Raw genomic sequence first — 23,225 nt, forward strand, 5'->3', positions numbered from 1 at the left:
CACCATATCACATATTATTACAAATATATATTAAACTGAGCTACTTTTAGCTACCTATGGATATAGTTAAAAAAGAATACTTTTAGCAAGATGACTCTAAAGTATTTATCTAAAGAATTATCTAAACCCTCTAAAATTCTTAAAGTGGCAATCTACATGGTAAGTGAATGTTAGACTGAAAAATAACTTGGTTCTAGAAGATTTAGGTAGAGTGATGCTTTGCTCTTTTTTAATAATAGTAATTATTTTTAAAAGCATAGCATTATATCTTGAAGTGCCTGATTTAAAAATAACTAATAATAGCCTCCATCAGAATGGGTACCATGGAAAAGCACAGTAGGATAATTCTTTTGACATTGAATACAATATCATGGAAGGACTAGTTTCTAGGTCTTCTGGTCATTGCTGATATGTATTTCATGCATATTCACTCAGCAAATTTGTCTATTGATCACTAATGTGTGTTAAATATGGAATTACATCATGGGGACACATTCCTCTCTTAAAATATAGTCTGGAATGAGAGGCAGACAAGAAACTGTGCAGTTACTTCATGTTAACTGCTACTCTTAAGTGTCATGGAACCTATCAGAGGGGCACCTAATCCTAATCTAGTCAGAGGTAGGGATTCATGGTCAAGGAGAACTTTCTGGGTGCTGTGATACTTCATCTAAAACCTAAAGAAATGCATGGAAATTAGCTTAAACTTTTTTCATGAATAAAAGAAATAGTTAGCTGATGATTACATGTAAAAGCACAGAAAAGAAGATGTGAATTTCATTCATTGCCGGACAAGTACTTGTGAAATTTTTAAATAACATTTTTCAACTTTTATGGTTTGGTTTGTTTCTGTGTGTTTGTGTGTACATGCATGCATGCCTGTGTATGTGTGCATAGTAAATAAGCACTAGAATACTGACCACTTGTGAAGGAGATGAGTAAAAACTATGTGTAAGTATCTTTGAATAGGCTGCCTCATATTACCACTTCTTTGGTAATTTGAAATATTATTACAAGTTGAAAACGGGGGAAGTCCTAAATTTTTGGTCTTATTCCTATGTTTTCCTTCAAAGATGTATTTAGGGCAGGTGCCTTCTGTGATTATTTCCTTTCCTGCAAGACCCACACAGGCATTCAGTTTTTATATGAGCTAGTTAGGTAAAAAAATGAATTAAAACTGACCAAAAATAAGCTATTTTTAATTTTATTTTATTACTTATCTATTTTAATTTCTAAGTAGGCTCCATGCCCAATATGGGGCTTGAACTCATGAACCTGAGATCAGGATTTAAACATTCTAGAAACTGAGCCAGCTAGGCACCCCACTAATTTTTTACTCTAATGGTGCCATATAATCTGGGTTCTTCTCTTTAAGAGTGAAAACTTTAATTTAGTTAGAACTTTAAACATTCATAAGAAAGGTAAATTGGAAAATTCAGCCACCCATTATATTAAATAATTTAGTACCTCAGTTTAATATATTTAGCAGTCTTCTTCAAGTATAAGTGAGATAGTTGGTGTTCCATTTTTAATGTGTAGGTCAAACTGATGTATTTACATTTATAAAAGTGTTGATTGCCATAATCAGTGTCTTAAGAGGTTTATTGAAATTATACTCAGCAGTAAAAAAGGAACAAAACTATTGCTACCTAAAACAGTTTACCTGAATCTCCATAGATTTAAAAGCCATAGATTTAAAAGCTGAACTTAAAAAGCTACCCAAAAGGTTTCATACTGTATGATTCTATTTGTATAACATTCTTTAAATGACAAAATTATAAAAATGGAGAACAAATTAGTGGTTGCCAGGGTTTAAGGAGAAGGAAGGGCAGGAGGGAAATATATATGGCTAGCAAAGGGTAGTGGAGTGAGATCCTAGTGATGGAAAATTCTATAGTTTCATTGTTATCAGTGTCAGTATCCTGACTGGTGATACTGTGCAATAGGTTTGCAAGATGTTACCCTTTGGGGAAAACTGGGTAAAGGTTACATGGAATCTCTGTTGTTTCTTACAATTGCATGTGAACCTACCCTTTCTCAAAAGGTTTAATTACAAAAATATTTATGAAGAATTGATGTTTGAGATTAAAAGGGAATGCTACAATTTGGAGCAGAAATTGTTTCAGTGTCTTTTGGTAAATGCTTGTTGATGAGGCAGAATTGTAGTGATTGAGTACTTTGTCTCTAGATTAGGGTAGATGGGGTTTGCAACAATTAGGTGTTTGACATTGGACTCGTTCTGAAACTCCAAGCTACAGTTTCTTATTGGTAGTAAGGAATGAAAATACTATCCACCTTCTATGATTATGAGGATTAAATAGAATAGTGCCTATGAAGTCTAATGTAGTACTTGACGTATAGTAAGAGATCAGTAAACCTTAATAAATATGATTGGTTTTTATTGCCCAACTTTTATTCCTAGGGTTTTTAAAAGTTAAATATTAGTATATAAATTCAAAATAATTTACTTAACTATGTATTGTTACATAAAAAATGGTTACTTAAAAGTCCAGGATGAGGCGGGTTCACAGGTGAATTCTATCAAACATTTAAAGAGGAGTCATTATCTATTCTTCTCAAATTGTTCCCAAAAAATGAAAGTGAAAGTAATGCTTCCAGATTCATTCTGTGAGGCCAGCATTATTCTTTTCTTTTTTTTTTTTTAAAGATTTTATTTATTTATTTGACAGATCACAAGTAGGCAGAGAGGCAGGCAGAAAGAGAGGGGGGAAGCAGGCTCCCTGGTGGGATCATGACCTGAGCCGAAAGCAGAAAGCAGAGGCTTTATCCCGCTGAGCCACCCAGGCACTCCAGCCAGCATTATTCTAACACCCAAACCAGACAAACACCCCACTAAAATGAGAATTACAAATGAATATCCCTGATTTGAATGTAGATGCTAAAATTCTCAACAAAATATTGGCACAATGAATTAAAGAATATATTAAAAGGTTCATTCACCATGACCAAGTGGGATTTATTCCAGGGAAGCAAGGATGGCTCAATAAATGCAAATCAACCAATGTGATACATCACATTAACAAAATGAAGGATAAATAGCATGATTATTTTAGTAGATGCAGAAAAAGCCTTTGACAGAATTAAATATCCATTCATGATAAAAACTCTAAACAAAGTGGGCATAGAAGGAACATACCTCAATATAATAAAGACCATGTATGACAGACTTATAGCTAACATATACTAATTTAATACTGTATGTCAGATATACTTTACTTAAAGAATTGTATTATACATTTGGATTTTGCTGAGAGAGTAAATCTTAGAAGTTCTTACTGAAAAGTGGTTACTAGTATAATACAAAATGATAAATAAAAGGGATATAATATATTTTCACTTGATTCTAAAATTTCTTTCTTCCTATCTGTCTGTCTGTCTGCCAGAGGGAGAGAGGGAGAGAACACAAGCAGGGGGAGCGGAAGGTAGAAGCAGTAGAAGGCTCCCTGCTGAGCAAGGAGGCTGATGCGGGACTCCATCCTAGAACCCTGGGATCATCACCTGAGCTGGAGGCAGACACCCAAGCATCCCTATCCTAAAAATTTCTTAAATATTTGGGGGGTGCCTGGGTGGCTCAGTGCGTTAAAGCTTCTGCTTTCAGCTCAGGTCATCATCCCAGGGTTCTGGGATCGAGCCCCGCATCAGGCTCTCTGCTCAGCAGGGAGCCTGCTTCCCCTCACCCTCTCTGCCTACCTCTCTGCCTACTTGTGATCTCTGTCTGTCAAATAAATAAATAAAATCTTAAAAAAAAATACTTGGAAGGGTTGCGGCAAAGAAACTTGCTTCATTTGGGTGTTACTGATGTTACTGATGATACTTTAGGACAGTATTCTGACCTAAAAACACTTGTTTCTTGCTTTCTATATTTATGGTATCAGTAAAGTGGCTTATATTTACTTTGAAACCCCAGTTGAAGGCATTTCATTCTTAAAGCTTTTTTTCTTGATTTTCTTTCTTTCTTTTTTTTTCTTTGTGGTTTATTGAAACTTTCTCAGGTGCTGTATCTGATTGTAGTAACAGGACTGGCAAGTATTGCTTAATTAGAACTACATTAAAGCTGTGTATTTTTCTCTACCCATCTAATGACTTCTTTACTGAACAAATAAACATTTGAAGTACGTTCCTTACAAGGTATGGCTTGGGAAGAAAGCCACCAGTAACATAGGAATCAAAAAGGTAAACAGAAACGACTTATTCTGTGTATGTATTAGCAGCAGTTTTAACCAGCCATCACTCAGAGTTTGCTTGATAACATAATTTTTGGGGATAAGAATATCAATACAAGATCTGTAAATTCATCTTTAGACCTAAGCTGACTTAGGTATAGCATATATAAGGGTGTGTGTATAAAATGTACTTACCTATTTCTGTGGAAAATTAATATGAGCATTGTTTCTAAATGAATCTTCTAAACTTTTTGTTCTGCTAAAAAGTTAAAAAATATTTGATATTAACGTTCTGCCATGTTTGCTTTTATCTTTTCTTTTTACCTCCTCCCCAGTCTCTTTGCTGGCACATGTGCACAGACGTCCATGTGCACACATAAAATCATTTCAGAATCTTATGAAGACAAGAACATTTGTCTGCATAACTACAGTACCATGGTCACACCAAGAAATTAAATATGGTTATAATAATACTCTCTAACACTCAGTCCACATTTATATTTCTGCAATTATTGTGCCTAAAATGCTCTTTAAATTTTTTTCTTTTCTCAAACGAGGAACCAGTCAGAGATCATTTACTACTTTTTGCTGGCCATGTGTTTTTGTTCTCATTAAGTCTAGAACAGTTGTCTCCCCCTACTTTATTTTATTATTTCATAACATAGACATTTCTGAAGAATGCAAACAACTTAGCTTGTAGACTATACCCTAACCCCCTCTTGTCTGATTGTTTGTTCCTAATTAGATTCAAATTAAAATTTGGCATGACTCCTACATAGGTGATGTTATATACTTTCCATTGAATCTCATCAGGAGGCATACCATATTAGTTCATCCCATTGTTGGTGATACTAAGTTTGACCATATTTTCTTTTGTAATTAGGAAGCATTGTGTGGAATGATAGCCTTGACATTGATTACATGTTGTTTCCCAGTAATGCTCCACCTAGTGGTTTCAGCATCTGTTGATGATCTGTGAACTAATTACAGAATTGGAGTTGGAATATGGTGATTTTTAAAATGCTTTGATTAATTTTATATTTCTTTTTTTAAATTAACATATAATGTATTATTAGCCCCAGGGGTACAGGTTTGTGAATCGTCAGGCTTACACCTCACAGCACTCACCATAGCACTTATCCTCCTCAGTGTCCATAACCCAACCACCTTCTCCCTATCCCCCTCCCCCCGGCATCCCTCAGTTTGTTTTGTGAGATTATGAGTCTCTTATGGTTTGTCTCCCTCCTGATCCCATCTTGTTTCATTTTTTCCTTCCCTACTTCCAAACCCCCCACTCTGCCTCTCAAATTCCTCATATCAGGGAGATCATATGATAATTGTCTTTCTCTGATTGACTTATTTCGCTCAGCATAATACCCTCTAGTTCCATCCACATTGTTGCAAATGGCAAGATTTCATTTCTTTTGATAGCTGCATAGTTTTCCATTGTGTGTGTGTGTGTGTGTATGTGTGTATATATATATTTTTTTTTTTTATTTTTATATATATATATATATACACACACATATATATATACTACATCTTCTTTATCCATTCATCTGTTGATGGACATCTAGGTTCTTTCTATAGTTGGCTATTGTGGACATTGCTGCTATAAACATCCTGGTGCACGTGCTCCTTCGGATCACTAATTTGTATCTTTAGGGTAAATACCCAGTAGTGCGATTGCTAGGTCGTAGGGTAGTTCTATTTTCAACTTTCTGAGAAACCTCCATGCTGTTTTCCAGAATGGCTGCACCAGCTTGCATTCCCACCAGCAGTGTAGGAGGGTTCCCCTTTCTCTGCATCCTCACCAGCATCTGTTGTTTCCTGACTTGTTAATTTTGGCCATTCTGACTGGTGTGGAGTGGTATCTCATTGTGGTTTTGATTTGTATTTCCCTGATGCCGAGTGATGTTGAGCACTTTTTCATGTGTCTGTTGGCCATCTGGATGTCTTCTTTGCAGAAACGTCTGTTCATGTCCTCTGCCCATTTCTTGATTAGATTATTTGTTCTTTGGGTGTTGAGTATGATAAGTTCTTTATAGATTTTGGATACTAGCTCTTTATCTGATATGTCGTTTGCAAATATCTTCTCCCATTCTGTCAGTTGTCTTTCGGTTTTGTTGACTGTTTCCTCGACTGTGCAAAAGCTTTTGATCTTGATGAAGTCCCAGTAGTTCATTTTTGCCCTTGCTTCCCTTGCCTTTGGCGATGTTTCTAGGAAGAAGTTGCTGCAGCTGAGGTCAAAGAGGTTGCTGCCTGTGTTCTCCTCAAGGATTTTGATGGATTCCTTTCTCACATTGAGGTCTTTCATCCATTTTGAGTCTATTTTTGTGTGTGGTATAAGGAAATGGTCCCGTTTCATTTTTCCTGCATGTGGCTGTCCAATTTTCCCAACACCATTTGTTGAAAAAACTGTCTTTTTTCCATTGGACATTCTTTCCTGCTTTGTCGAAGATCAGTTGACCATAGAGTTGAGGGTCTATTTCTGGGCTTTCTATTCTGTTCCATTGATCTATGTGTCTGTTTATGTGCCATCGCTGTACCATACAGTCTTGATGATGACAGCTTTCTGGAATTGTGATGCCACCAACTTTGGCTTTCTTTTTCAACATGCCTCTGGCTATTTGAGGTCTTCTCTAGTTCCGTATAAATTTTAGGATTATTTGTTCCATTTCTTTGAAAAAAATGGATATTTTGATAGGGATTGCATTAAACGTGTACATTGCTTTAGGTAGCAGAGACATTTTCACAATATTTGTTCTTCTAATCCATGAGCATGGACATTTTTCCATTTCTTTGTGTCTTCCTCAATTTCTTTCATGAGTACTTTATAGTTTTCTGAGTACAGATTCTTTGCCTCTTTGGTTAGGTTTATTCCTGGTTATCTTATGGGTTTTGGGTGCAGTTGTAAATGGGATTGACACCTTAATTTCTTTTTCCTCTGTATTGTTGTTGGTATATAGAAATGCAACTGATTTCTGTGCATTGATTTTATATCCTGACACTTGACTGAATTTCTGTACAAGTTCTAGCAGATTTGGAGTGGAGTCTTTTGGGTTTTCCACATAAAATATCATATCATCTGCAAAGAGTGAGAGTTTGACGTCGTCTTTGCCGATTTGGATGTCTTTAGTTTCTTTTTGTTGTCTGATTGCTGATGCTAGGCCTTTTAGTACTATGTTGAATAGAAGTGGTGATAGTGGACATCTCTGCTGTGTTCCTGATCTTAGTGGAAAAGCTCTCAGTTTTTCCCCATTGAGAATGATAATCGCTGTGGGTTTTTCACGATGCCTTTGATGATATTGAGGTATGTACCCTCTATCCCTACACTTGAAGACTTGTGATCAAGAAAGGATGCTGTACTTTGTCAAATATTTTTTCAGCATTTATTGAGAGTATCATATGGTTCTTGTTTTTTCTTTTATTGATGTATTGTATGTTTAGGTTTGTATAGGTTTGCAGATGTTGAACCAAGCTTGCAGCCCTGGAATAAATCCCACTTGGTCTTGGTGAATAATCCTTTTAATGTACTGTTGGATCCTATTGGCTAGTATTTTGATGAGAATTTTCGCATCTGTGTTCATCAAGGATATTGGTCTATAATTCTCTTTTTTGATGGGGTCTTTGTCTGGTTTTGGCATCAAAGTAATGCTGGCCTCATAAAATGAGTTTGGCAGGTTTCCTTCCATTTCTATTTTTTGGAACAGTTTCAGGAGAATAGGTATTAATTCTTCTTAAATGCTTGGTAGAATTCCCCTTCTAACTTCCCCAGAAGCCGTCTGGCCCTGGGCTCTTGTTTGTTGGGAGATTTTTGATGACTGCTTCAATCACCTTATTGGTTATGGGGCTGTTCAGGTTTTCTATTTCTTCCTGGTTCAGTTTTGGTAGTTTATACGTCTCTAGGAATGCATCCATTTCTTCCAGATTGTCAAATTTGCTGGTGTATAGTTGCTCATAATATGTTCTTAGAATTGTTTGTATTTCTTTGGTGTTGGTTGTAATCTCTCCTCTTTCATTCATGATTTTATTGATTTGGGTCCTTTCTCTTTTCTTTTTGTTAAGTCTGGCCAGGGGTTATCAGTCTTAATTAATTCTTTCAAAGAACCAGCTCCTAGTTTCGTTGATTTGTTCCACTGTTCTTTTGGTTTCTATTTCATTGATTTCTGCTCTGATCTTTATTATAATTTCCCTTCTCCTGCTGAGTTTAGGCTTTCTTTGTTGTTCTTTCTCTAGCTCCTTTAGGTGTAGGGTTAGGTTGTGTATTTGAGACCTTTCTTGTTTCTTGAGAAAGGCTTCTATGGCTATATACTTTCCTCTCAGGACTGCCTTTGCTGTGTCCCACAGATTTTGAACAGTTATATTTTCATTATCATTTGTTTCCATGAATTTTTCAATTCTTCTTTAATTTCCTGGTTGACCCATTCATTCTTTAGTAGGATGCTCTTTAGCCTCCATGTATTTGAGTTCTTTCCAACTTTCCTCTTGCAGTTGAGTTCTAGCTTCACAGCATTGTGGTCTGAAAATATCCAGGGAATGATCCCAATCTTTTGGTACCAGTTGAGCCCTGATTTGTGACCCAGGATGTGATCTATTCTGGAGAATGTTCCATGTGCACTAGAGAAGAATGTGTATTCTGTTGCTTTGGGATGGAATGTTCTGAATGTATCTGTGATGTCCATCTGGTCCAGTGTATCATTTAAGGCCTTTATTTCCTTGTTGATGTTTTGCCTGGATGATCTGAGCATTTCAGTGAGGGAGGGTGTTAAAGTCCCCTTCTATTATTGTATTATTGTTGATGTGTTTCTTTGATTTTGTTATTAGTTGATTTATATAGTTGGCTGCTCCCATGTTAGGGCATAGATATTTAAAATTGTTAGATCTTCTTGTTGGACAGATCTTTTGAGTATGACATAGTGTCCTTCCTAATCTCTTATTATAGTCTTTGGCTTAAAATCTAATTTATCTGATACAAGGATTGCCACCCCAGCTTTCTTTTGATGTCCATTAGCATGATAAATTGTTTTCCACCCCCTCACTTTAAATCTGAAGTGTCTTTGGGTCTGAAATGAGTTTCTTGTAGATAACATATTGATGGTTTTTTTTTTTTTTTTTTTTTTTAATCCATTCTTATACCCTGTGTCTTTTGGTTGGGGCATTTGGCCCATTTACATTCAGGGTAACTATTGAAATATATGAATTTAGTGCCACTGTATTGCCTGTAAGCTGACTGTTATTGTATATTGTCTCTGTTCCTTTCTGGTCTACTACTTTTAGGCTCTTTCTTTGCTTTGAGTTCCCCTTTCAATTTTTCTTGTAGGGCTGGTTTGGTTTTTACAAATTCTTTTAGTTTTTGTTTGTCCTGGAAGCTTTTTATCTCTCCTTCTCTCTTCAATGATAGCCCAACTGGATATAGTATTCTTGGCTGCATATTTTTCTCATTTAGTGCTCTGACTATACCATGCCAGTTCTTTCTGGCCTGCTAGGTCTCTGTGGATAAGTCTGCAGCCAATCTAATATTTATACCATTGTATGTTACAGATTTCTTGTCCCGAGCTGCTTTTGGGGTTTTCTCTTTGTCACTAAGACTTATAAGGTTTACTATTAGATGATGGGTGTGGACCTATTTTTATTGATTTTGAGGTGGATTCTCTGTGCCTCCTGGATTTTGATGCCTGTTCCCTTTACCATATTAGGGAAATTCTCTATTATAATTTGCTCCAGTATACCTTCTGCCCCCTCTCTCTTTCTTCTTCTGGAATCCCAATTATTCTAATATTGTTTCGTCTTATGATATCACTTATCTCTTGAATACTCCCCTCGTGGTCCAGTAGTTGTTTGTCTCTCTTTTGCTCAGCTTCTTTATTTCCCATCATTTGGTTTTCTCTATCACTAATTCTCTCTTCTGCCTCATTTATCCTAGCAGTAAGAACCTCCATTTTTTGCATCTCATTAATAGCTTTTTTTATTTCAGCTTGGTTAGATTTTATTTCTTTCATTTCTCCAGAAAGGGCTGTTATTTCTCTAGACAGATTTTTCTAATACCTTCCATGCCTTTTTCAAGCGCAGCTAGCACCTTGAGAATTGTCATTCTGAACTCTAGATCTGACCTATTACCAATGTCCATATTGATTAGATCACTAGCCTTTGGTACCCCTTCTTATTCTTTTTTTTTGTGGTGAGTTTTTCCGCCTTGTCATTTTATCCAAATAAGAATATACGAACGAGAGAATAAAATACTAAAAGGGTGGCAAAAATCCCAGAAAAATGTACGCTAACCAAATCAGAAGAGAAGGGGGTAAAAAGAAGTTTAAACAAAATTAAAAATTAAGAAAATATATGTATATTAGATGGTGAATAGAACAGAAGCATCCACTTAATTTTGGGTGTATTTTGATCTGTTAGAAGAAACTACCTCCCAAAATTTTAAAGAAAGAAAAACATATATATACAAAAATAGGGGTAAACATGATGAAGGGATAGAATATAACTGTAAAGATGAAAATTGAAAAAAGTTCTAAAAAATGAATTGGTAATTGGTTGGGAAAAGAAAGAAAAAAAGTGGAGAGAATTTGCTTAGGCTGGAGATTAGATCAAAGCCGTGTGCTAGATTTAGGGTATATTTTGATCTATTAGAAGAAATTGTATCCCAAAAATTTTTTAGAAGAGAAAACCCTGTATGTATACAAAAAATAAAGTTAGAGATAAGGATAAAATATGACTATAATAATGAAGGTTTAAAAAGATTTTTTTTAAAGGAAGGTATTGTTGAGATAAACTACTTAAAAGATGTTAAAAGAGGAAAAGTTTAAAAAATTAGAATAAGAAAAAAATAAAATTAAGAACATTTAATTAACTTTGCAAGACTAAAGAATCATGGGGAGAAAGCCATGAATTTCATGCTTTGCTTTCCCCTCCTCTGAAATTCCACTGTTCTCCTTGTTCAGTGAGCTTGGTCTTGGCTGGATGTTCTTGATGATCTTCTGGGGAAGGGGCCTGTTTTAGTGATTCTCAAATTTCTTTCCCAAGAGGTGAAATTGGGCCACCCTTGCCAGGGGCCGGGCTAAGTAATCTGCTCGGTTCACTCTTGGGAGCTTTTGTTCCCTGAATGCTTTCTGTAGAGCTCTGGAGGATGGGAATGAAAATGGCGGCCTCCCAATCTCCGGCCCAGAGGAGCTGAGAGCTCGTGGCCCCACTCCTCAGTGTGCCCTCGGAGAAAAACAGTCAATTACTCCTGTCTCCCTGGTTTCCGGCCAGTGAGCCCCAAGCTCACCCAGGCTGTGACTTAGCGTTTCTATCTCTGGCGCACAGCCCCGTTTGGAGTCTCCAAACCTAGCAGATCCCTCCTGCTCTGCTCTTCTGGCGGATGAAGGTGGGTCTCCTGGGATCTGCCACTTGTGGGGTCCCTGCTCTAAGAGCAATGGTCCGACTATGCCGCAGATCACAGTTTGAGGTAACCCAGAGCTGAGAGCTCATTCTTTGGCTTTGTCTCTGTAGCCAGCTTCCCCGCTCTGATACCTGTGAGGCTCTGCTACACTCAGACACCCCCGATCCTTCTGTGACCCCACGGGACCTGAGACCACACTGTCCCTGCGAGGGCTCCACCCCCGCTTAGCCTCTGGAGTAATGTCCCCCAGTGGAGCAGACTTCTAAAAGTTCTGATTTTGTGCTCCACTGCTTGCCAGGAGCCGGCCCCTCCTCCAGCAGTCTATCTTCCCATAGCTTCCGATTCATTTCTCCACATGTCTTACCTTTCAGAAAGTGGTCGATTTTCTGTTTCTAGAATTGCTGCTCTTCTTCTCTTCAATCTCCTATTGGGTTTATAGGTGTTCAGAATGGTTTGATAACTATCTAGCTGAACTCCTGTGTCCTGATGTCATCTCAGTGTGCTACTCCTCCGCCATCTTGACTCCTCCTCTCTAATTTTACATTTCTAATTTGGCATTGTAATGTAAAGAAAAGCATTCTCTTTCGTTCCCTCGTAATGATTATCACCATGGACTCATGGATTTTTTTTTTAAGTCCTTTTACTGTAACTCATTGTTGTCATTAATCTTTTTTATACTCAAAAAATGGGCCCATATATGTCAGAAGGAGCCCCATGTAAGCTGGCTTCTGTAACTTTTTGACATCTCCCCATCAGTCTTTGAATATTTTTTTTCTTTCTGACACAACTGTATATTCTAGGCTCAATTTGTACTTTTTCTGTTTCTGACTTGGATTCAGTCATTTTTCTAAAGAGCCTTGGTTTTATATTAATGTGGGAAATAGTATTTAGATACCAAAATCTGGGCACAGGTGTATTTATTGCTACTTTAGTTACTGCTTCTAGGCCCTTTCTTCACCTTAGGGATAGGAAAAATACATGTATATAATCACAAGTTCTTATTGATTACATGTAATTCAAAACTGGAACCATAGAGTTTTTCCATATTTGAATCATAAGGTAAACATTGCCCCCAGGACTCCTTCCCAGAAATGTGCGTCCCCATCCTGATGTAGCTCTTGGCTAGGGACAGTTGCATTGCCTCTTGTGCCCATCTTAATATGGCTCTACTGGCTGAGATCCACCTCTGTCAGCCATATCTCAGCATTGCTCTAGTTAGAGCACTGGCAGCACTTTCACAGTGGTTTTTGTGTATTTTCCAATGTCTGCTGAGGCAGCTTCCAGTCAGGTTGAGCTGTCTGCTTGAATAGTCCAGGCTACCTCCTGGTTACAAAGTGGCATAGCTTTTGAGTGGTTCACCCCTACCCTATTCTGGACATAAACAATGTTATTTTTAGAGCACAAAATGCCTTGTACTATTACTGTCGTCATTTTACAGATGAGGATGTTGAAGCACAGAGAAACTGAGACTTTGCTCAAAACTACATAGTAGGTGACACAGTCAAGGTTGAACCTAGGCTCTCTACTTAAATAGTCCTTGGTCTTGATCTACACTACTAGTCCATAGGGTTTAAAGAAGAAGTAGGGGAAGATGTGGCCTGACAAGAGTGATTATTTTAAGATAATGAAGAACTTCATTAATCAACTAACTTTGGACTTATTTGGTAGGCCCTGGGAAGTCACAGAAGGCTTTTGCTTGTAGAATGTTGTGATTAGAGATGTGCTGTAGAAGGTTAATTTCTTGTGGCTCTGGGGACTATTGGAGGCAAGATTCCTGTTAGGATGCTATTCTTGGGCCTCTCCCTGGGGAAATAAAGAATCACCATCTCTAAGGTTTGGGGCTAGGGAATTTGTGATTTGATGCTCAGTTGGATTGAGAACACCTGTGGTAGACTGTTTTCTTTGTTTACCATATGTGTTTGGTTACTGTTATGCTGTTCCTGTATGTGTCTATCTAGTAGATCCTCATTTAAGTACACTTGCTGTTAAAGGTTAGACATATTCCAGATGAAGTTGATGGAACTAACCAGGAGACCTAGTATCTTTCATTGGTCAGGATCTTTTAATAGACATTTGAGCTATACTATATTTTGTATAGACTCGTTTTGGAATAAGGCTTAGTATCCATTTGATTCAACATTATCTTGAAAATGGTTCTCCATTGGGTAGTATGATTGTCCGATTCACCAAATGCAAATGACAGAATATAAACCAGATGTCCCTGCAACCCTTATAGAAACAGATTAAAGAGAACTCTCAGCCGTTTTGTTGTGTGTTATATTTGTTAAATTTAGGCAAAATTAATATTGAATCTCAGGAGAAGGGTATTTTGAATCCTGTGGCCATCACCTCCCTGGTCAGTGTTGCCATTTTCACCATTCTGTCTGGTGAGAGCAGAGCAACAGTGGCTCTCTTTGGTCCTCTGTTTAATAAAGGTTGGGTACAACATCAGTAGGTCATAAATAGCGGTGCCATAATTCTCTGTAGGTTACAACTAAAATCTTTGTTGGTCAGTGTATACTCCTGACTTTGTTTCTAAGGCCAGTGCTTTTTGTTCCTTGGGTCAACCCACTTTTGATAGGCTGGATTTTTGATGTGCTATGAATTCCTTATACCAGAGGACAGACATTATGATTAGAAGTTTCTTTTTCTTCTGGAAAATTTCCGTTTTCATGCCAACTATAGAAATCTCTAAGGGCCCCTGGGTGGCTTAGTGGGTTAAACCTCTGCCTTCGGCTCAGATCATGATCTCAGGGTCCTGAGATTGAGCCCCAAATCGGGCTCTCTGTTGAGCAGAGAGCCTGGTCCCCATCCCCCTTTGCCTACCTCTCTGCCTACTTGTGATCTCTGTCAAATAAATAAATAAAAGTCTTTTTAAAAAAAAAAGAAATATCTAAGATTCTAGATACTTTAAGGTGAAGGGTGATTTATTTTTCTAGATAGTGGGTATTTTAGATATTATTAAAAATAACATTTGCTTATTTCTATAAGTTTGCATTCTGCATACCTTTAAGCAGGAGATATCTATATATTGATGATAAAAAAATAAATATGCAAAATTCTGTTTTCCTTTCACAGATTTTTATTTCTAATCTCTTATGGCTTCAACTAATCTGGATAAAAGATATTTTTAAAGATCATCATTTATGATCTTTCTTAGATATTACTTAAAATACTAAAATAGCCTACTATCTAGAAAAATAAATCACCCTTTACCTTGAAGTATTTATAAAGATACTTGGCAAACCTATGAATAATGGCTCACTTAGAGCCAGAAATGGTGATATATGAGATATTTATACTGGAAAAGTGGGAGAAGAACATCACAAATTAATCTGGTTTTTCTGAGTACGAGCTTGAGATAAAGTTGATGTAGCATATAATTCACCCATTTGAACTATACAGTGTAATGGTTTTTAGTATATACGGAATTGTACAGGCATCTCCACAATTATAGAAAATTTTTATCACACTGAAAAGAGACCCTACACCCTTTACTATCACCATCCTATCTCCCCATCTCCCACTCCCAACCCTGAGCAACTGCTTTTCTGTTTTCTATCTATATATATATTGCCCATTTTGGACATTTCCTATAAATGGAATAATACATATTTGTGTGTGTGTGTGAGAGAGAGATTGGCATCTTTTTTTTTTTTTTTTAAGATTTATTTATTTGACAGAGAGAGATCGCAAGTAGGCAGAGAGGCAGGCGGGGGGTGGGGATGGGAAGCAGGCTCCCTGCTGAGCAGAGAGCCCGATGTGGGACTCAATCCCAGGACCCTGAGATCATGACCTAAGCCAAAGGCAGTGGCTTAACCCACTGAGCCACCCAGGCGCCCAAGATTGGCATCTTTTACTTAGCATATTGTTTTCAAGGTTCATCTGTGTTGTATATATCACTATTTTATTGCTGAGTTGTATTCCATTGTATGGAATATCTATATTTTGTTTATCTATTCATCAGTTGATGGACATTTGGGTTGTTTCTACCTTTTTGGCTATTATGAATGTTTGTGAACAGATTTTTTGGTTTTATTTCTCTTGAATATATATACACCTAAAGGTAGAATTGACCAAATGGTAATTCTTTGTTTAATTTTTTGAGGAACTGCCAAAGTGTTTTGCACAACAGCTGTATCATTTCATGTTTTCACTAGCAGGGTATAAGGGTTCTGATTTCCCTACATTTTTGCCAACAGTTGTTACTATGTGACTTTTTAATTATAGCCTTCCTAATGGATGTGTAGTGATATTTTATTAGGTTTAGTGCTATTTTACTTTTCTCTTCATGTAAACTAAAGATAAATGAAACATACAGTAAACCTGTTTTAAAAATAAATAATATGCAACGTATAATTTTCTGAATTGGAATTAATTTTGAGAAACCGTGGTCAGATATGTAGATGCTGTGCATATCATTTTAGCAGAATAATTCAAATACTTAATGTTCATGATTGATTTGTTACGTCTTTGCTCCCTCCCATCTCCCTCTAGGACTGCTTTGGCATGGTAGGTATTAGAGCCACTATATCACAGTAGGCCAAGCAAAGCCTGGCTTCTTTTTAGGAATTTTTTTTTTTAAGTTCTGTGTCTAAATCTGATACAAGAATAATAAGAGGAATGCAATACTAGAACTTCTGTCTTACTAATATATGACAATTAAGCACTCTTCCTTATGTCATAGCTTTAACTTTAATTTCTAATATGTAAATGTAACTTATTTTATCTAGTCTCCACTGATTGGACAGAAAAAAATATAACTTGTGTAACACAGATATAGAACCTACTATTGGCCTTTGTGTGATACTTTAAGTTCTGTCAAGTTAAATTCATTGGGATTCTGTACCTTTCCTTTTTCATTGGAACTGCTTTTTATTCTGTAAGCAGTCTTTGTACTGCTGCTCTTAGACGGCCCATAGACGTTCTGCTCTGCCACCTAGTGGTGGTTATTGCTTCTGCCACTGCTGCCTCGCCTCCTACTGATATGCAGACTCAGAGAGGATAGCATTGGGATGAGTCCGCCTGTGGGTGTCAGGTGGTATGGGCCCTGGAGCCAGACTTCTAGGTTTGAGTCCCTGCATCACTACCTCCTTGCTGAGTCACCTTGAACAGGTTACACAGTTTCCTCATCTGTAAAATAAGCATAATAATAGTCCCTCTCACAGGGTGGTTGTATTAAATGAGTTTAATACAAATTCTGAAAACATTACATGGCACATGGTACTCTGTGTTAGATATCATTGTTATTCTGATCTTAATGTTTTAGGTAAGACATTATAGATGTATGTCTTATTTAGAGATATAAATTACTCTATACTGGTTGTAGCCTAGAGTTTATTTTGTTTTTATTGATCTTTTCTAGATACATTATGTATATACTTTTCTATTTGCAGCTTTATTTATATTATGTATTAAGTTTTTTATTTGCAACTTTCCTCTTTCTGTTTTACATGATTTTTAATTTAGCTCTATCTCATATGGTGACGTTAAAGGGTAAAAAAATACTAGAATTTATTTAATATTTATTTTGAAAGTCTTTAGTTTAAAAGTGGCTGAATATCCTATAGAAATAACCGTAAGGACAAGAGTGGTATTTATAAATATTTATTTTTCAATTTGTAGAAGTTAAGTAATTAGTGAAATGAGAAAATGTTTTTGTTTTGAAAATGTATTACTGGGTGCCTGGGTGGCTCAGTGGGTTAAGCAGCTGCCTTCAGCTCAGGTCATGATCTCAGGGTCCTGGGATCGAGCCCCACATTGGGCTCTCTGCTCAGCAGGGAGCCTGCTTCTCTCTCTCTCTGCCTGCCTCTCTGCCTACTTGTGATCTCTCTCTGTGTGTCAAATAAATAAATAAATAAATAAATCTTTTTAAAAATATTACTAATTAGTTCTACTGTTTCCTAATTTTTTGAAGTAAATGATAGATTTTATATGCATTTTTTTGCATACTGTGACAAGGTAGTTTCTAGGTAAGTTTTTTTTTTTAACAGCTTATCCCTTCCTGTTTTATATATGTTATATGTGTATATCTATACATGTATGTATATACATATATGTATGCATGTGTATATGGGTGTGTGTATATATATCCTGAACATTATTATAAGCAGTGTTGTTTTTTTTCTACTCAATATTGTGCATATTTTCACCTGTTGTTAAATATTTTAAGATACTATAAATTACTTATTATGGTTGTAACATTGTTTCCTTCCTTTTTGTTGTGTATAATATAATGGTCACTTTCATTCACATAGTTATTTTTTCCTCTCAAATTATATCTGTAGAATAAATTGCCAAGAGAAAGAATCTTGATAAAGAGTATGCAAATAGTTTTATGGCTCTTGAAATGTTTTCCCACATTTTTGTTCAAAAGAGTTATGCTAAAACTTTTAATTACCTTAAATACTAATTATTAATTTAATACCAATTAAATACTAATTTCTAAGAGCTTTCCTCCTTAAAACTTTGTGCCAGGAAAAAAGATGAAAAAGACAGGATCTCTACTCTCTAGGGCCAGAGTTTAATAGAAAGGACACATACAGATAAATGACTTGAGTGAAAGGAAATTGATTCAGTGTGCCACTTAGGGTCTGAAGGAATAACTGGTCTGTCTGGGCATAGCATTCCGGAAAAGACTTCTCGGATAAGGTAGAATATGAAAGTATCTGAATTTGAAACAATTATTGATGTTTATTTTTCTTTCTTGCAGATGGTGTTTATTTATCATTTCTAAAAATATTTCTTGCCTAACTAAATGATTTAATTTCTACCAACTGCACAAAAGTAGAAAGAGCACATAAAGTTTGGACAAAATATTTAATTGTCTGCACTTCAGCTTCCTCACATGTAAAATGTATATGATACTTCCTTTAGAGAGTTGTGTTATAGAAAATGTATATTATTTCCAGCCTTATTTCAGAAAAGATTTGAAATGGAAGAACTAATATATTAATGAAGTCTTAGAATGGCATCTGGCACATGAATTAGACTTATTACGTAGGAATCACCATTGATTTTATGATTGCCATTATTAAGATAAAGTATCTGACTTTCTATAAATAGTGCTAACTTTTTGGTAGGCTAGTCTATCACCTCATAGTCAAAACCCTCTTTTTTAAGCTCCAGTGTAAAGTTAGCTCTTCCTTCCTTACAGTGACACACAGACTAGCTTCTTTCCTTCTTTCTTTTTAAATTTTATTTATTTAGATTTTTGGAGAGAGCATGCAAACGGGGAAGGCTAAAAGGGGAGAAGAGAGAGAACCTTAAGCACACTCCAATCTCATGACCCTGAGATCATGAACGGAGATCATGATCTGAGCCAAAATCAAGAGTTGGTCGCTTAACCAACTAAACCACCCAGCTCTTACTAGTTGCCAGGTACCATGTTAGGTATAGGAAATATGAAGATAAATATCTCCTTGCCCTCAAAAGTCTTACTTTCTCACTAGGAGAATAGTGTTGTGTACAGGTGACTGTACTACGGTGAGATAGTCAGTGATTCTCAACCCTGGCTTCTGGGGAGCTTTTTAAAAATATCAGTGTCCATGCCCTTCTTCACATAAGTCAAAATTTACTGCAAGTACAAACACTATTTTGTAGGAACCTCTACTCATTCTGTAGGAAGAATGAGTCATTTTGATTGGAAAATGAATTGGAAAAAAACCTTTAGAATTAAGATGGCAGTCAGGCCAATGTCAGGACTTAGTATATATTTGTAAAGAAGATGACAACAGCAAGGGCATAGAAACCTGAAAGTTGGTGACAAATTTGGGAAACAGCAGTCTTCTGTGGCTCTTTTGAAAGGAGTGTGAATTAGGGGAAAGAAATGGTAAAATATAAGGCTAGACTGATAGGGCAATGATTAAAGAACTTTACCTCTGTTAAGGAGTTTAGACTTCTATAAAGTAAATGAGATAGACTTCATGAGAGAATGATATGATGAAATCTCTGACTTGGAAAAATGACTAGCCCTAGTTTATAACGTCTTCAGAAACAAATTCTAGATAGATTTAAAGTTAATAGAAAAAATAGAGGACAGTATTTCCATATTCTTGGGGTGAGGAAGCCTTTTGTAAACATGGGGTAATTCTGAAGCCATAATATTGAGATCAATAGATTTTACCAAGAATATGTTTAGATCTTCCCTATAGCTTACTATAAATAAAGTTGAAAATCCAAAGGCAAACTAGGAAAATGTATTTGCTATCAGAATGACACAGACCTAATCTTCCTAATATATAAAGAACTCTCACAAATCAAGAAATAAAGATAGATTGACATCCCCAAAAGAAAAATAGGCGAAAGATATAAGCAGGCAGTTTTCCAAGGAAAAAATACAAATTTTTTGTTTAGCATGTAAAAAGATGCTCATCCTCTTTCAGAGAAATGCAAAGTCAGACAAGAGTGGGGTTTTTGTAACCTTTCAGACTGATACATATGATAAAAAGTGAATGATGTCATATGTTGACAAAAAATGTGGGGAAACAGGCAGAGTGATAACATTCTTGGCAGGAGATAAACGTTGCCACAAGCTTTCTAGGAAGCAGATTAGTGGTTATTTATGAAAATTTAAAATGTGGTTGCTCTTGGACCCAATAGCCCCACAGTTAAAAATTGCCTCTGGAGAAATATAATATTGTACCATTGTTTGTAATGCCAGAGAAGAGGACACAACGTGAATATTTACCTATTTGATGTGCATTAAATGTCTTTGTAAGAATATATACCAGACTATATCTGTTGCTAGGGGAGGAGGACTAGGAGAGAGGTAATTTCTACTTTATATACTTTGTAATGTTTGGAACTTTTAAGAATCTCCATGTAATAATACTTTTGTGTTTAAAAATAAGAAAACATGTACAACACCAACAAATAAAAAAGGCAAAGGAAAGATTGGAAGTCCTGGGCTGCTGGGTGAATAGGATGAGGAAGAAGATGGAGCCAGGAGAATCAGAGGTCTTTGTCTCCTTCAAGGGTGGGAAATGTTGATGGCCTGCACTGGAACTGTGGCAATCAGTAGATTGACAGACATTTTGGAAGTAGAATCTAGGAAATTCTACTATGTGAATGTGAAGCCCGGGGCAAAAGCATAGTCAAAGATTGGAAATTGACTAGTACCATTAATAATCGGCACACCAGACATAGTATCTTGAAGTTTGTAAGTTGTATTGCTGAATAAATGATTACAACATTATTAAAAATAGGAAAAATGGGAAAAGGAACATTCTCTGAGTAGAAGATAATGAATGTCTTAAAGATCCTCAATAATTATTTCAATGATAAATTAGTTTGGTTCACTTAGCTCATCTCTCATTTTGTGCTTTCTTATTAAGGCTTGTCTTCTGTAGTCTTTAGTTCTGTTACTGTTTGTTAGGAATTATTATTAACATTTTAAAATATATAAACAACAGTTTCTAAGTGTAATTTTAAAACTCTGTGTTCTTTTGTATTTGCAGAGTGCTCATTTGGCCATGATAGATACGCTAATGATGGCTTATACCGTAGAAATGGTCAGTATAGAGAAAGTAATTGCGTGTGCTCAACAGTATTCAGCTTTTTTTCAAGCCACGGATCTGCCATATGATATTGAGGATGCCGTCATGTACTGGATTAATAAGGTAGGAATATGCTCACTGTAGTAAAAGTGAGTTTCATAACCAGAAAATCCTCAATTTATCCTCAATTAAAATCCTCAATTATGCATTGAGACTCTGCCACACATTGCTGGTTTTCTCTGCCCAAAATTCTTATGTTGAAATCCTAACCCCCAATGTGATGATGTTGGGAAGTGAGGCCTTTGGGAAGTGATTAAGTTATAATGGGATTAATGCCCATATAAAAGAGGCCCCGGGGAGCTCCCTTGCTCCTTCTGCCCTGTGATGTCACAGCCAAGAGATGGACAGGAAGCAGGCCCTCACCAGACACCGAATCTGCTGGTCCCTTGATCTTAGAATGCCCTGCATCCAGATCTATGAGAAATAAATTTCTGGATGGAACTAGAGGGTATTATGCTATGCGAAATAAGTCAGTCATAGAAAGACAAATATATGATTTCACTCATATGTGGAATTTAAGAAACAAAATAGATGAGCATGGGGAAGGGAAGGAAAAATAAGATAAAAACAGAAGGAGGCAAACTGTAAGAGACTCTTGACTATGGGAAACCGCCTGAGGGTTGCTGGAGGGGAGGTGGGTAGAGGGAGGGGGACATTGGGTGAGGGACATTAAGGAGGGCACTTGATGTAATGTACACTTGGTGTTATATGCAATGGATGAATCACTAAGTTCTATTCCTGAAACTAGTAATACACTATATGTTAGCTAAATTGAATTTAAACAAAAAATTTTTAAAAAGGGGGACCTGGGTGGCTTAGTGGGTTAAGTGTCTGCCTTTGGTCAGGTCATGATCTCAGGGTCCTGGGCTCCAGCCCCACATGGAGCTCTCTGCTCAGCAGGGAGCCTGCTTCCCCCTCTCTCTCTGCCTGCCTCTCTGCCTACTTGTAATCTCTGTCAAATAAATAAATAAAATCTTTTAAAATTTTTTTCAAAAAAATTAAAAAAAAAAATTTCTGTTGTTTATAAGCTACCTATTCTGTGTTATTTCTGTTACAGCAGCCTGAACAGACTAAGGCACACTCCATTACTGTTTTTGTTTTAAATCAAAATGAAAGCTAAAGTTGTTTAAGTTACTTAAAATTTCCCATTACCTTTTGACTAAAAAAAAATTTCTGTTAAAATGATTAAAATAGATTTCTGTATATTCTGCAATTTCTATAATTACATTTAATAATAATTATTTCATATCAGAGAAATATAAAATTCCCAGCACTCAGAGTGGGGTATTATACACTGTGAGTGTTGAGTAAATATTTTTTGAATCCAAGAATGAAGTTTTATTCATCAGGATGGGAAATACTACGGAAAGTCTATATTCTTGTGAGAATGATCCAATAGGGAGGGAGAACTGAATGATGCAGGAGAACGAGGGAATAACAGTGTGGTCCATACACCAGTAGCATCAGCAGTACCTGAAGCTTCTTAGAAATGCCGACTCTCCACCCAAACCCCAGACCCATCAAATCAGATCCTGCATTTTAACAAGTTCCCACGACTCATACACACATGGAAACTTGACAAGCACATAAAAGCTTGACAACCGAAGCAGAGGATCAGTGACCATGACAAAGAAAGAAAGAGTTCTAGAGCAATAAGTGAAGAAAAACTGCCCTCTGATAGGATGTTGGAGGGGAGACTTTCTCCACTTTAACAGCAGGGAAGAAAGAAAGAGAAGGAGTACTGATGCAGAAAGGTTTACAGATTTGGTGGCAAGAAGAAAAAATTCCCACCTGATGGCTCCCCATCTCTACTCTCAAAAAAGGAGAGGCAATGTCCTCAACTAACAGTAAGAAGGGATGGGTTATGGAAAGTTTGAGGACTAGAGAAGAAAGGATGAAACCATCTTGAAATGTGGAAAAGTGAACTTCTTAGGGACACACTTCTTGGCCTGGCAATAAGCCCTGAGTGTCCATTTGAAGTGTGTACTTCTAAATTTAAAGTGAAACTGACTTCCTTGTGTAAATTTCTCCAGTAATGCTTATCTCCATAGATGCACCCTAGAGAGAAGGTGGGTAACCGAGCTCATCTAGGGT

At 36.5% G+C, this 23,225-nt stretch overlaps 1 protein-coding gene across 4 annotated transcripts in view; it reads left to right on the plus strand.

The window, feature by feature from the left end:
* Positions 1 to 23,225, plus strand: part of CAMSAP2 (calmodulin regulated spectrin associated protein family member 2) — a 117,622-nt gene that overhangs the window by 49,726 nt on the left and 44,671 nt on the right. For all 4 annotated transcript variants that reach the window (XM_032878217.1, XM_032878218.1, XM_032878219.1 and 1 more), the window contains exon 3: positions 21,033 to 21,194. In XM_032878217.1, the coding sequence (XP_032734108.1) occupies positions 21,033 to 21,194 (162 nt within the window). The remainder of the gene's footprint in view (positions 1 to 21,032; positions 21,195 to 23,225) is intronic.

The sequence above is a fragment of the Lontra canadensis genome, unplaced genomic scaffold, assembly GCF_010015895.1.
Source record: "Lontra canadensis isolate GAN:19392208 unplaced genomic scaffold, GSC_riverotter_1.0 scaffold63, whole genome shotgun sequence".
NCBI classification, from domain to species: Eukaryota; Metazoa; Chordata; class Mammalia; order Carnivora; family Mustelidae; genus Lontra; species Lontra canadensis.